The sequence below is a fragment of the Lycium ferocissimum genome, chromosome 1 (assembly GCF_029784015.1).
Source record: "Lycium ferocissimum isolate CSIRO_LF1 chromosome 1, AGI_CSIRO_Lferr_CH_V1, whole genome shotgun sequence".
Taxonomy (NCBI): domain Eukaryota; kingdom Viridiplantae; phylum Streptophyta; class Magnoliopsida; order Solanales; family Solanaceae; genus Lycium; species Lycium ferocissimum.
The window spans coordinates 10,641,949-10,658,433 of record NC_081342.1 but is presented as its reverse complement, the minus strand read 5'-3'; the positions used below and the strand labels follow the sequence as shown (position 1 = coordinate 10,658,433).

Sequence of the window (16,485 nt, the reverse complement as noted above, 5' to 3'; positions counted from 1 at the left end):
TATACAAAAAGAGAGAGAAAAAATAAAACCCTAACTGAATGATAATGGTCCAATGCCCTAAGCCACTGTTACAACATATAATTTTCTTAAAAAATTGGTGCTCTTTAATTTTGGCGCTTCAGGTTTGATTCGAGCACAATTCGATAAAAAAAAAAAAAAAAAGGGTTTTGGGTTATTTTCGGTAGCTACAAAAAGAGAGAGAAAAAAAAAATGCTACCTTGCGATTTTTTTTTTTAGAACCCTAAAGAACTGAATGTTAATGGTCCAAAATTTCTATATTAAATAAATAAAATGGATGAAGAATCATTATATGTTTGCTTGAGAATTCATACAATGAGTTTAGTAGTAGAAGTGTTGCGATACCTTTATGAAAACCTTATTGTATAGACTGAGTAGCTTACCATAGTGATGTATAAAGCGATTACATTATTTAGATAATTTTTATGAGTTTGGGTTGTAATTACAAAAGTAGGAGTAAGATAGAAGAGAATGCTGTACATAGGATGGTGCTCTGATGATATTCGTGTGTTAGTTATGTACAACAATATTACATGATTAAAAATGAGTAACATAAAATAAGGGTTGAGATAATAGAGAAGTAACACGAAATTGATTGTCAAAGCTTGAAAAAAAAAATTGAGAAATGGAGACCAAAGAAGTATAGAACTGATAAGGTCTGCCCATAAAAAGGGCAACCTGCACAAACTATCCTGCTCAAACAGGGTCTGAAAAAGGTTAGCACCTCAAGGAGATATGATGTAGACAGTCTATCCTAGTGCAAGCATCAATGCTAATTCTATATGTCACATGGAACATACCCTTATGCCAGCATCAATGATTCCACGACTCAAATATATGGCCTATAGAACACAAGAAGTCATAGTTGCTCCAAGGCTCCCCTTCGTAACAAAAGTGAAGAAACTTTCCTATCCCAGAGCTGCGACTATCAGGAACCCTGACTAAAAGTGCTAGACTATCTATGGATGATCACGATCAGAATGCCAATGGACGAGATGATACTAGGAAAGATTTTTAGCACAAACCCGATATCAGAGAACAGAACATCCAAGCACTGATGACTGATGATACATAAAAAGATACCAGCATGCGGTACAATACAATCTTTTGTGCCAGGCACAACTTGTACGAATCGATGAATTAACGGAGAAAAGAAAAAAGAGCGTAGGACAGAGCACTGATAATTTGCTATGCTTAAAACACAGGCCTGTTTATAAATGCAGAAAATGGTATCTTCACTTTCTAAATGTTGGAGCATCTGCCCAATAATGAGTTACAAATTTCCTGAATCTCCAAAGTTGTCAACAATGGCACTTCATTGGCACCCCTAAAATAATGTTTCTCTTGAAGTTACATAATAGTCAATGAACTTGTGAGACTAGTGTTCTTTTGTACAAAGTTTCTGAAATGGACTTGCTGGTGCCGAGTCTCCAAGTAGCTTCTATCGTAATCACCAAATCCACCAATTGTTTCGTAAGCCCTATTTCTGACCATTTGACAAATGTAGCTAGCGAGCTGGGACGTAAAACAAATCTATGAGAATGAAGAGGGTTATTTGATTGCCCTCAGGATGATTTGTTCTTCAGACCAGCCAATTCATTTTCTTGCTGTTTCTTTAAATACCTTTGTGCAGTAGCATTTACAATCTTAACGAAAAAGTTCAGCAGCATGATTGTAACCACGCCGTTCCAAACTGAGGCAAATGAGAAATCCCATTTGTTCACCTGTCAAGAATATGAGTATAAATTAAGATGAAGAACCATAAACTGTTGAATCAGCAAAAAGAAATCTGTAATCATGTAAAAGAGAATTAGATGAATATTACCTTTATATTTGATGCTGAAGGAGTTTTGGTAGCCATATACTTGTCTTTCATGGAATGGAGCTTGGCAATGATGTTGGGTAACATGGTTTCAAGACCGGGTATAAAACTAAGCATCCGAATCAACTCGGTTTCCACCCAATAAAGAAGTTGATTGTTGCAAACAGATATTATAAACACGGTCTGCAGAAGGATAGTCAAATAATACATCTCTATCAGAATCAACATGTTAAATAAATTGGCCAGTCTGAAAAAGGTGGCCGAGAAAGCAAATGAAAAGATCTTACGTGAAGCCAAAACTAAACTAAATTGAAACTCCATCTAAGATGAGGAAGCTCATGAGAGTAGACAGACCTGTATGTGAGTTTTTATGATAGCCTTTCCAATCAAAGTTGCGAAAAAGAACTCCCAAAATGGGATCCCAAATTGTCCACACATTATGCCAGCAAGATCAAATAGAGGATTTGGAACCTACAAAAGACACTTCCATTAGAACAGTATATACTATTTGAGAATATATATATATATATGCACGTAAATGGAAAGCTACCACCATAGTTGAATCCAAAACTATAGAAAAGGAAAAGAGAGAAGATAAGCCAGAAAATAATAATTGAAAATATATTGCCCTGTATGTCCCAGTTCTAATACTTTTTGTAGATTACACTACAATTGTTGGGATCTTCCCAAGTTTTGAATCATCACAATGCATTTTCAAAATCCAAACAAAATTTCTTCAAAAAGATACTGTATCACACAATTGCCAAAGTTGCTGGACCAACACATTTGTTCGATTATTATCAGGTCAAAATTAATGTTTCTCCAAATCTGCCCGACTGACAAACATCTCCAAAAGCCAACTTTATTCTGTCCTGCATAAGTTCTGGTCACCACCTTTACTACTACTGTATGTAGTTATGGGAAGTTCGATGGTTTGCAGAGACATAATCAAATTAAAACCATTATGTACTAAAACCCAAATCTGTTTTTACGGTCAACATAAAATGAACTGCATTTTGGAAGTGAGGCTGTAGGCAGGGTGATGCCTTAATGTATAGCTTTAGGAACAATTTTATCCTCTGTGCATAGTGCTCTGGATGAATAGAAGATATACTAGAATAAAGATTTGGACTAACCGAAGCAAGTATTAGAATTGTGAAGAAGTTCAAACATTGTGCATGGGAAAGAAACCAGCGCTTCATTTGAGTCAGACGAGTAGATAGAAATCCATTATTTTCAGGAGGTGCATCTAGTTCTTCCATTGCGTCCACTCTACTACCCGAGAGGCTTGCTGCATAAAGGTATGCAAATACATTAGCAAATCGAACCTTGAAGATTAAAAGCTCAAAATGTCCTTTTGCTTCTGACAAGATTGAGAACATCTAGAAACTATTTAAGTCCCCAAATTATGGTCTTGATCTATCAAGAATGGAAACAATTACTAAGATAAAGCAAAAGTTATGCACATCTAGGCTTCCAAGGCACATCTGATTGACTGACTGAGAAAAATCAAATTCCTACGAGTCTACCACTGTTCTAAAAGATTGAAGGCCCAGAAGACAAAGCAAGTCCCATAAGGCACACATTTGAAACTCAAAAAAGATAATCAATCTCATATCACAACTAATTTGATTCTTGATTGGAAAAAGGGGAGAACTTTCCAAACTAAAGGTGACTATCTTTAAACACCCTGCATGGTTGTATAACCGCCTATTATACTAGGAGCAGTAGCTTCAAAATAGGTTAGTGCTGCTCGTGTTGAACTATCTAGCCAATACAGATGTAGACGAACCTGCTCTTGAAATAAAATATGGGGGAAGCTCTCCAAGTGCGGTTCCAAGGCCCCACAAAACAGCCTCTAACTGTACTTGGGGTAGTATGCTACTAAGAGGAACACTTGTGCCATGTGAAGATGAAAATACAGGGGGGCCAAACTCTGAACAATCTTTGCGAAGCCATAAAGGAGTTCTTTGAAATTGTATTGTATCATAGGGAGCCATTTTGAGGTCAACTCGCCCACACTTCATTGCTTTTATCGTAAATAAAGCAATATGAGGGCCCAGATAGAGGACAAAAGTGTGCAGACCAGACCCTGCAACATGTCAACAAAATAGAGAATCTAAGTTTCTATGGAAAAGCTAGAACGAAGCAAGTTAAATCCCCGTTCCTATCAGCAAGTTCCTTTTACGGAGACTTGAGTACATAAGTCTCCCCCCAATATAGAAGTCATTAAACATAAGAAACTAAAATATCTAACAGAGAATGCTGCTTACCAAGGCCAATAGAAGATGCAACACCAAGAGCCACCCACCATAATACAAACTGGAGATATTTAAGAACCTCCTCGACATGCTGCATTGAAACAGAAATGTTCTATTAGCATTGAGGAGACTTGAGTTTTAATACAAAATAATAGGTACCATAAACACGAAACAATGCCTCTTCAAAACTAGTTGGATAGCTATATGAATCCTCTATATCTATCCCATTCCTTTCAGCATCAGATGCATCATACAAGCTGAGGAAAAATAAACATCTGACATTTTCTAATTCCTCAACAAAGTAATCAAAAATTGTCAAAAAGATCCATATAAACAGTTCACTTGGCAATGTAACAACAGAAAACTCAGTTTTCAGTTGACCAATTGTCAACTTCCACCAACAAGCAATAAGTTCTTTTTCTTAGGTAGGCATGTGCATGTGTGTGTCTATAGATAACGGTAATATCCGAGCTAACTTGCGCGCACCATGACTACCACACCAAGTACATATCACCTCACACACACCAGCACATATATCAAATAACTCTGCCCACCAAGGATTAGGCGGATGGGAAAAATCACCCAGTTTCTTTTTTTGTCTTTTTTGAGATTTGAACCTTGGTCTATCAAGGCATTTCCCACTTCATTGAACACAAGCCCCATCCTTTGGAATGCTAGGCATATATTCTGATGATGGTACAAGTAACCATCTTTCAAGCATCTGAAATTGATGAAGCATACCTTTACATGAGGACCATCGGTTGTCACAAGCAGTACTAAGGCAAGTACAGCAATGGTACTGAAGAACATACACCATCGATGCGACAAAAGATATGCTATCGACTTCCTGAGGTACTGCACCATCGCCATACTGAAAAGCTTGAGCGTTCTGAAAGGCTGTGTCAACAGATTCAAATTTTCTAAATCCTTTTGATGCTTCGCACATTGATCTGCAAGGCAATAGCAATTGACTTAGTCAAGTAACTTTAGAAAGCAATGTTTCCTTCTCCTTAACAGGAGAATATCCCTTCCCCTCTCTGTTTAGAAATTAGACTGTCCCCTTGGTTTTTGTGCCCTACTTTCTTTTCTCAATCTGCCTAGACAGTGAGCATCACAAATAAGCTTTCTTCTAAAATGTACTAATTAATTATATGCAAACTGTGAACACGTTCTCCTTCCTACAGCATGTCACATAGATACGCCATTTTGTTTCTTTACTTTTGCTTTTTTTCTTTGATGGGTTGGTTGTTTCGTTTTGGTCAACCAAATTGATAAGGAGACATGCTGATTACTTTATTTTCTATTTTGTTCAATCATATCAATTAGAAGCTCTAAATTTTCCTGTCCTGATTTCTGACACTAGTCAATTAGAGGTTCTTATAAAAGTTTCTCATCAATTATCCTTCAAACATTTCTCAGAAAAGAATTGAATTTCTCTCGATACTTTTCAGTATTTTTTTTTTTTTGGGGGCGGGGGGGGGGGATAATGGTAACACTATGGCCTTGGACATGGTTTCAAACCATGTTTGGACATACAATTTGGATATTTTAAGTTGTATTTTCTCTTATGGACATAAAAACCCCACAAATTGTGAAAACTATTAAAACATTCTCAATTCTTATACAATCTTACCAAATGAGCAAATCATAGTTTATAACAAAATTAGTACACTACTAGAAGGCTTTTCTAAAAATGCAACATCAATTAATCAAACTTTACTTCAATAAAAACGAAAATTTAACATGAATAGTAATGTAACTACTCTTTAATATAATCTTCCCATATAAATTAAAGGTTGGTAGACATAAATAAAGGTTGGTGGAAGTTAATGAGATTGGTAAATGATTGATGGAGGTAATTGTTAAAAATATTTACCAACTTATGGGCCTTTTTTTACAAAATATAAACTTATGGGTTAAATTTTGTATTTAAAAAAGTTGAAACCATGGTTTCAAACCCCAAACCATGCTTTTTGGATGATTTGGGGTTTGAAACCATGGGTTCAAACCATGATTTGAAAATTGATGGCCAAACGCCTACTATGTTTATTTCCTCATTCAGTTAACAAAAGTGAACTTTTTTATACTCATCCATACCAAGATACTAGAGGTATAACGTAAGCTTCCAAATATTAAGTGAGATAATGATGCCCCAACAATTTTATTTTCTTTTAGAACTTTCATCTCTGCAAGTTACTTTTCTTTTATCTCTATAATTTCCAGTCTCAAAGATTCTTAACAAAAGGGATACATCAAGATTTTGTGTTGCTAAAGCAATGATATATGGGAAGCTACAACTCAGGTGGTCAAGATGTAAATTTCAGACAACATGTGATAGATTGCTGCTACTGATATCCTCCCGGTTTATGATGGAGATTAAGCCTTTTATAGTTAAATTAGTAAGCATCTTTAAAAAGTTGATGTAATGACCATATGCCTACTGAACTGATCACTTACAGGAAACAAAGATAATACCTTCTATATAAACCCGTCAACCGGTCCGGTTTAACCGGTTCAAACCGGTAACTGGACCGGTAAAACCGGAACCGGTTAACCGTATATTTTTTACCGGTCCGGTTTCGATTTTTTTGAAACCGGAACCGGACCGGTTAAATTAAAAAAAAAAAATTTAATATAGCCGTTGGGCTGGACGTTATTGGACCGTTGGCAACGGTCCATTTGCAACAAACTTTTTTTTTTAACACTTTAACCGATCCCCCACCCCTATATAAACCCTTCTTCATTTTCATTTTAATCCACACCAATTCACTCTTCTCTTTTTCTCTCAAATCTCAATCTCTCAATTATAGTTACTTTGCAATAATTAGCCACTTTAAATTTCTCTCAAATAAATATTATAAAGTCTTATTTGTTATAAATATTATTATAATATTGTGATGTCTATCTTTAGGAGGAATTTTAGAGTTTGTTAGGGTTTGTGACTTTGGCACCAAGTCAATTCTCTCCTATAAATAGAGAGGTTCTCTTCATTGTATTTAATCCCTAACAAGAGAAATAAGAACTCTCCCCTCTTCTCTCTTTCTCTACAATTATTCTTGTTCTTGCTTTATTATTTTATAACACGTTATCAGCACGAGCCTCTATCAATTGAGATCGGAATTTGAAAGTATTGTTGCAGTTATGAAATTTTCGATCTTTTATTCTGTAGCCATAAAAGTGGTATGCCCCTTGTCAACAAAATCCCTTTCAGGAAAAGGTACGCAATTTGCAGTTACCCTTTACGGCTTCAAGGTATTCTTCTTACTCAGTATGTGAGGTATATATCTTGACTAAAGAATTTTGTGTGTCATGACAATTCACCTCTTAATTAGTAATAATTATTTGCCAGAAGCTTCATTAGCTATTATGTATATATCTAAGGTTTGGCACTCTAACAAGGATGCTTAAGTTGTGATGCAGATAAATTGATATCCGGACATTCTCTTTTATCCAATTTTAACTCGGGATAGACAATTTAGATGGCAAACTGAAGAGTTAAATTAAACTAGAGATTTAGATGGCAAAGTGAAGAGTTAAATTAAACCATAAGTGACATTAATATTTATCAAGTCTATATCACTAAATTTATATATATTCATGATGACCAGAAGTGATGATCTTTACATAGGCTTATATTTTGTGGTTATAATTGAAGATATGTTAGAGAAAAATCTCTATTATATTCATGCCTCGGTTTGAGCAATATCTTAAAAGAGGTTTTAAGCTATTATAATTTAATATGATTAAGACACGTTCACATGATTATATATGTTTCATTCTCGAAGAATGAAAACCTTTCATAAATCTTACAAATACAGATCTATTTCTTGAAGTGATTGTGAGAGCATGTAGTAAAGTTTATAACTACAGATGTGTGTTTGGTTCTGAAGTTATAACGACTCATCTCGTAAGAGATAAAATAATTGAAAAAAAAAATACTCTAAATATTCTATGTTTTATTCCCTAAGTAGCAAATAAACTCGAAATTTGCTCCCGAAGTAGCAAGTTTTGGACTTTACTCCTCGAAGTAGTAAAATAATGATTTTTTTTCCCCAAAATCTGTTGTGACTTTATAATGTATGTAAAGGTTTTTTTATTTTTTTATTTTTCTGGAAGCTTCGGTTTTATTTTAGAGTTTAATCTCTATTTAATTCTATAATACGATCCGAAGATGGTGAACTATATATGATTAAAATCCACGTAATAGATCTGTAGATTTTTAAGTTTACATGTTGGTGATGTCCATGATATTGTGTGCATATATAAGTTCACGAGTGAATTTAGTTTAAATATGTTTATAATTTGTGGATACTATAGCGATCGATGTCAATCTTTGGGCTACTTTCTAATGCCATGTGTGATCTTTCTTTACGTTAACAAACTTATAGAATATAGCCAGCCACCTACTTCTACTTTAAATTTTAAAGGGACAAACTCTCTTATTTAAGGTGGCAAACTAACGAAGGAAATGTTTATATTTAATTTGCTGCAATTTTCTTAAAGTGTTGAATAGTTCTATATGTATTTTGGTGGTCTAGAAGTATTAGGATAACTTTTGACAAGTAGAAAAATTTTGAGAAATATATTGAAGCGGTGTTTCTTGTGGTTGAGAGAAATAATGAGCTATTGAAAACTATGTAAAAAGCTCATCTAAATGACCCAAGTTTCATTTCCCAAAGTGAATGAAGGAATACCACAACACACCTCTGAAGAGATAAAATAACAAAGGATATAAATGTTATTTTGTGGTATGAAGGTCATCATTGCACGTACACATCGTACGTTAATCATCTTGGATACTTTTATTGTGTATTCCTCTAAGGCAAAAGGATACAAAATTTTGTGGAATACTTTCTACCAGAACCACATTAATATATTATGTTTACTTACTGATTTTCCAGAAGAAAAGGACAGTTCTTACAAAAATTTCCTGAAGAAAGAAATAATTATGTGGTTGCCGCTTTGATACAAAATATTCGGATGTTAATGGCCAGTATTCTCCCTGAAGGAGATATTTACCATAAAAGTATCAAAGATCGTATAACTTAATGTTTACGTTTTAGATCGTATAACTTAATGTTTACTTTCTCGTCATTTATGAATTTAAGAATGTCTTTATAATATTCATGTGGTTGCAATTTTTTTTTGTCATGACCAGCGATGTCAGGGTAATATTTGATAGTACCAAATCAATTAGGGCTCCAGAAGAGCTAACTATTTATCTACAAGATCATGGAACTAGTACTGTCCAAACAAGATGTGATTATGGAGAATAAATTAAAAGCTCCCGAAGAGCTTACATACTATTATGGCATTCCTTCTAGATTATAATATATGAAGTTGTTATGATCGAAACACAAGTTGTAGTAAACCCAAGTTTATCAAGTAAATAGCTATCATAGTGAAGCTATAAATGATGAGAGGATTAAATATCTTCTAAATCATAGTGGGCATGAAATATCTATGTGAAAGGTTACATGCCTTATTCTCCAAAGTGTACCACGATATAAGCATGATGAAATCACATGTATCGCATTAGAACTTAAGTTTATCGATGCGAAAAAGTATTCATGTCATAGTAAATCGAAGTTTACTAAAACAAATAGCACATGGCATGGTAAACACGAAGTTTACTAGTATAGATAATTTTATCGCTTGGCATCGACAATTTGGCCACCCGATTCAAATATGATGTGCGATTGAATATTCGACATATATTGAAGAACCAGAAGATTCTTCAAGAATTTATTTTTGTTGCTTGTTCTCATGATAAGTGGATTATCGGCTAATGTTGGGATTGAATTTCCCAAATTAGAAAATATAGAAAAGGTGAATATGGGCCGTTCCCGTTATGTGATGTCTTAAATAGATGCATCCATAAGACAATACACGTATGCGTTTATTGTCAACCGTTTGACATATGCAAAGTTACTTGCTCAAAAAATGATTGAGTTGAGAGCGTAATTTTCAGATTATGTAATCAAGATAATTCATCTTGTGAATGCTAGTTTATATCCAAGTTGGTTTGGCATTGAATGCCTCAGATAAAAGCTAAACCATTGCTTATGAGAACAATGCTTCGTGTGCTAAATTATGATAAATTTTCCCTCACAATTGGTTGGGGTTAGGAACCGAGATATTTCCATCTAACGAGCTTTTTATATGGGGTATACGATTAATTAATCTACCATGATGCATAAATATGGATTCCCCAAAGAAAATGGGGTGTATGTTAGTTTTTCTAACATAAGGGGGAGAATAAGAATTTGAGGAATATGTGATAAATTATATATCATTAGTATGATCCTCATTCAAAAGATAATTCTACTCAAACTTGAAGCATTTGATTCAAAATTAATTTCTAACTTCACCGCAAAATGTCTCTATTAAATTCATGTCCTCAAGGATGTGAGTCTATAGCATGCATGAAGCGTGGTAGACTAATCGGTTCCAAAATGCAATAATCATTAACAAGAAGAGGAGCAAAATGATCAATGATCATTATAAGGAGGCAATGTGCTCTTGAAGAGCCTACGACATAACACTTCATGAAACCTCAACAGAGGTTTAGGTACCTAAAAATAATGGAAGTGATGAGATCTCAATAAGTTATGTCACATCATGAATCGATACAAATGATATATCGTCGATTTATATTTTTGGTACAATATAGCGCAATATTGTAAAAGATTGTGAGGATCTAAATTCTACATCTATAAAGCATGCTAACGTAGAAATTATTATCAAGTGAAATGATAAATCTTGGTAACGTAAAGCTTATTGGACCTATACGTATTCGTACACCAGAAGATGTCACATATTTAAATAGAAATAGATGTTGTCACAACCTATATGAATTACTTGACAAAATTATATGAAAATTCCTGAAGAATTTTAAATGCCTGAAGCATATACAAGTTGTAATACAAGTTGTAGAAATTTGTTCATAATTCTTATATGAATTAAATCAAGCAAGGTGAATTCGATTTATCCTTATGTCTTTGTGAAAATCAAAATTTGTCATATTATTGGTCCAAGTTGACCAATATTATCGAACTCTCAAGAGTTTCCACAAGCAATAGATTATCTATTGGAAAAAGAAGTTGAAATGAGAAACTTGCAAGATTTTTTGGTCCTGAAGTGCCATATCTTTATGCAATTGATGCATTTATATATTTTGCTATGACTTTGAGGATTACTGATCCTCTGATGTTGTTCTACATATGATGCTTAAATCATATAAAGATAACATTTATTTATAAAGCAATTCAAGAATGCACTTAGTGATTTCAACAATATTATATCTTTCGATGCAACTCTATCCAAAGATCAAGATGAAGCAACATACACAACAAGTAGAGTGGATTCATAAAGCGGATAAAGCTTATTTCACAAAAGTTGTTCTTCACATACAAGTTTCAAGAATGGTGATATCAACGTCAAAAGAGATTTGTTCGAGCGATAATATGACCGATTTATTCACCAAGTCTCTACAAACTACAACTTTCAAGAAGATGGTGCACAAGATCGAATGCGAAGATTCAAGTTTTGGAGTGATAATCCACGGGGGGAGTTAATACGCGCGTTGTACTTTTTCCTCGCCAAGGTTTTGTCCCAATTGGTTTTCCTGGTAAGGTTTTTTAATGAGGCAACCAAAAATGTATATTATTAGAAATATGTACTCTTTTTCCTTCATCGGAATTTTTCCCACCGAGTTTTTTCTAGTAAGGTTTTAATCGAGGCATATTATCTATCGAAATAGACATCGGGGGAGTGTTATAAATATTATTATAATATTGTGATGTCTATCTTTAGGAGGAATTTTAGAGTTTGTTAGGGTTTGTGACTTTGGCACCAAGTCAATTCTCTCTATAAAAATAGAGGTTCTCTTCATTGTATTTAATCCCTAACAAGAGAAATAAGAACTCTCCCCTTCTCTCTTTCTCTACAATTATTCTTGTTCTTGTTTTTTTATTATTTCATAACATTATTATAGTTTCAATTATTAATTTTGCAATTATAATATTGTTGGTGAAAGTTAGTGATTTTACAACAATCCGAAACCTTTTGTGGATTTGCAATTCTAGCCATGCTCACTTTGTTGGAAATTAATCCCAAGAATTTGGTACCTTCGTTCAACTCTATCTTTATTTTTCGCAATTTAATTTGTTGCAATTTATTTTCTTGTGATTTATTTGAGTGTTATTTAAATTAATTCTATTTAATAATGGTAAAGAGATTTAGACGTTGTGCTCGTAGTAATAGTGGTATTGTTAGGGGTGGGCTTAATGAGGAAACATTTGTGGAAGAAACACCTAATTTAGGTATTGATGTTGGTGGAAATAATCCACTTTTAGGTCGTAGGCAATGCAACAACATTTTACCGACACTTTTAATGAAATTGATAATGATGATGATGATGAAAACACAAGCCCCCGAAAATCCCATGAAGATACATGCCCCGCACAATCACATACACAAGACAAACCGCCTAGAACTCGTAAGCCAACCGTTAAAATTTGAAAATTTATGACTAAGGACAGGAAAACCAAATGTACATACGTACCCATGTGGACAAATATTTGCTTTTAGGCAAGAAACTAGTAAGGATGGTGGAGAACGGTGCACACTAAACGGTCATGTTTGAGAAAGAAACATATGGATGTTTTGGGAAAGCAAACTGTTCAAATGCTGGGGGTATTCAAATGACGATAGACCCACGAACCTAAGAGAAATTTTAAGTATGACAAGAAAAGAGCAGTAGAAATAGCTAAAATGGTAGCTTATGATTGTTTACCATTTTCCTTTCCTTCGGGTTTCGGTTTGTTACTTACATTCAACGTTGTTATAATCCGTTATTCGAGGGTATTCCTAGAAGTACTTGAGAGCGGATAAGTTATAGATTTGTATAAAAATACAGTATTTTATTTGCGCCTATGTATTTAATTCTTTAAATTGTAATGTTTCTCATCACCGATTTGGGTCTTAGTCTTAACAAGTTAGATTTTTTTGCTATTATATGTCATTGGGTTGATGACAATTGGGTTATGCAAAAAAGAATTATAGCTTTTTTATATGATGAAGGAAAAGGTCGTCACGATGAAAAAAATTTAATTGATTCAATGTCTACTATTATGAGATTTTTTAATATTTATAAAAACACTTTGTATTGCTTTAGATAATGCTTCTAATAATACAAAGGCGATTGGTCTTTTAAAAAGAGAATTAAACCCTCCGTTAAAAAATATTTTTCATGTGAGACGTAGTTGTCACATTTTAAATTTAATTGTTAAAGATAGTCTTGTGTGTTTTGACGATTCTATTCAAAAAGTTAGACATGCGGTTGTGCTTTTTTGTAATGCTAATAAAGACTTAGATTTTTTAAGAATGCCGTGTGGAAAATAACCTTAGACTGAAAATTCACATAGAAATTGAGACTAGATGGAACTTCTACACGTTATGCTACAACAAGCATATGAGTATAGGATTCATACAACAAGTCTAATAACAAATAATAATATTAATAGTGATGATTGGTTAAATTTTACGCGTTAGGAAGATGTTAAAATGTGTTGAACTCTTAGAAAATTTTTATAATGCAACTACTTATCTTTTCTAAACAATTACATCACGGTAACGAAATTTTAGCCTACTTATGTAAATAGCTAGAGTTTTACAAGAGTATAAATATAAACCCGATTATCAAGCGGAAATTATTTTTTGAAAATGATAATCAAATTTAGAAGTTTTTTTCCATCCCAACTTTATTTATATTGGGTTCTCTTTTAAATCCTTGTTTAAAAGTGTCTTATACTAAAGCATTGGTTGGTCAAATTTATACATTTTTAGAAATTGAAGCGGGGATTCGACTCATCTTTTATTGCCGAACTCGCTATTGATGACGAGTTTAGAAAAGTTTTTTACTCATTATTCTAATTTGGAAGAACGTCTTTACCCTGTTGCTCACCGCCCTACTACTTCTCAAAGTAGCAAAAGGGCTTATGGTCAGTTTGTCGCATTTAAAGTTTTATTCGCACCAACTTCTTCTTTCTCATCAAGTAAAACTTTGACGAATATAACTTTTATTTGATGCGGCCAAATGTGGATATCAAGAAATTTGGATGAATTGGACGTCTTAGCATGGCTAAGTTACACAAGGCAAGTCATTCGATACTCCTCAAGAATGGCTCGAGATATCCTTACGGTTGCGATCAACCGTGGCTTCTGGAGAGCGCGTTGCTTGAGGAAGACAAAGAAATGAGAATTATACATTCAATATCTACTTTAGCTTGCGAAATCTTAGTGTGCGTCGCGATTGGATTAGATCGGAGCGACTTGCAACCAAAACTTAGAAGCGGAGGAAGCCAAGAGGAAAACGAAGATTTGATAGCAAGTGAATGGGACCAAATGGAAGACTTTGAAGATATCTCATGGCCGAATATGATATGGGAAAGAAATTAACGGAAATGATTAATTGGTGATTTTATTATTCTACTATTTCTTTACAACTCATGTATTATTTGCAAGTTAAAAAAAAAAAACTACAACTTGCAAATAAATGTTATCCAAGAATGAATAAAATATATGGCTCATTGAGCTTCTTCTATTTACTTGTGTTCATATTTTTACTTATATTAAGTTAGGAATATACTTAAAATATATAAGAATATACTTATAATATACATATACTTAAATTAAAAACTAGAAAGTTATATACTTGAAAATAACTAAAAATATATTAAAAATATACTTATAATATATAGTATACATATAATATATATTAAGTATACATATAATATATATTAAGAGTATATAGTATACATAAAATATATTTGGAATATACTTATAATATATAGTATACATATATGTATGTATGTATGTATATATGTAAGTTTTGTATATTATATATATATATATATATATATATATATGTTTAAGTATACTTATATACTTATAATTTATATATTATAACTTAGTTATTTATAGCTTAATTTTTTTCTCAAGTTTATGAATTCGTATATACGTATATATACGTATAAGCTTAGAAAAAAATTAAGCTATAAATAACTTAAGTTATAATATATAAGTTATAAGTATATATAGTATACTTAAACATATATATAAGTTATAAGTATATACGGTATACATATAACATAAACATATATATATTAATATATATATAACTTAAACATATATCTATATATACATATATATATATATATGTATATATAACCTAAGTATATTGATATATATAAGTATATTCTTAATATATTTTAGGTATATGTAGTATAACTTAAGCATATAACTCAATATATATATATATACACGTATATCTTTCGTATTCTTTGCCGACTTCTTGTCGTTAATTGTTAGTCAGTAAATGTTTACACTTTACTTATAAACTTATATAACATATGTAAATATACCTACAATATACTAATAAATACTATAATATATATATACTATACAAAAAACAAACAAAAAAAGGGGTTTTGGACTGTTTGAACCGGACCGGTTCCGGTTTTGGATTTGTAACCGGTAAACTGGAAACCGGTTAAACCGGAACCGGTGGCCGGTTCCGGTTTTTTAACCGGAAACCGGCCGGTTCCGTAACCGGTGTCCGGTTCGGTCCGGTTTGAAGCGGTTGACGGGTTTACTTCTATATTTTGATATAATAGCAGTTCCTACTTCCTAATAGAGCTACTTTCGAGTTTTTTCTTTTTTCCCTTTTTTTTTTTTTTTTTTGGTTGATAAAAGGTAGATCTTACTTCCTGAGAAATTTGATAAATCATAGTTCAAGAACATGAATGTTTTGATTTTTATAAATTGTCTCTCCTTCAGAATCAAGGACATTCCAACACGTCCTTATAAGTTATATGAAGAAGCACATAGTGCATCACGTAATTCTAGTTCATTGTGTTTATCAACCATCAAGTCAACACATGTTAAATAATATTGTCAAACTAAAGTCTCATATGCTGCTCTACCCAGAAATGAAATAGATATGCCACTGTAGTGGATAAGAAAAGCCTCACTCCGAACAGATTGGGGCTTAAATAAAAGGTGAAAACAAACTACCATGAAGTAAATATTGAGAAAAATCCCTAAAACTTCAAAGGCCTTTTACACTTCATTTCACCCAACACCATGCAATAGAAAGTAAGAAGCAGACGTAAGGATATAAACAGAAAATACTGTATGAACTCTGCACAGTACAGCAAAGTAGGATCCTAGATTTTTTTAATCCACAACCAACTCCGCTGGGGTCTGGATTATACCTTCATGACAGTTCTGGGACAATACTAAACAGGATTTACAGGGAATTTGGTATATATACTAAATAATTTGCTTCAATCGGACTTCATCCCGCTTTAAACCAGTGCA

The 16,485-nt window shown here is 33.0% G+C and overlaps 1 protein-coding gene across 1 annotated transcript in view; it reads right to left on the bottom strand.

Annotated features, from left to right (window-relative positions):
• Positions 1–1,228: 1,228 nt before the first annotated feature.
• The window catches only part of LOC132047351 (vacuole membrane protein KMS1), a 19,014-nt gene continuing 3,757 nt past the window's right edge, over positions 1,229–16,485 (bottom strand). Inside the window, exons 2-8 of the mRNA XM_059438383.1 lie at positions 4,843–5,051; positions 4,114–4,192; positions 3,633–3,932; positions 2,977–3,131; positions 2,195–2,311; positions 1,844–2,023; positions 1,229–1,742 (exon numbers count right to left, since the gene is read on the bottom strand). Of these exons, the coding sequence (XP_059294366.1) occupies positions 1,584–1,742; positions 1,844–2,023; positions 2,195–2,311; positions 2,977–3,131; positions 3,633–3,932; positions 4,114–4,192; positions 4,843–5,051 (1,199 nt within the window). The 3' untranslated portion in view covers positions 1,229–1,583. The remainder of the gene's footprint in view (positions 1,743–1,843; positions 2,024–2,194; positions 2,312–2,976; positions 3,132–3,632; positions 3,933–4,113; positions 4,193–4,842; positions 5,052–16,485) is intronic.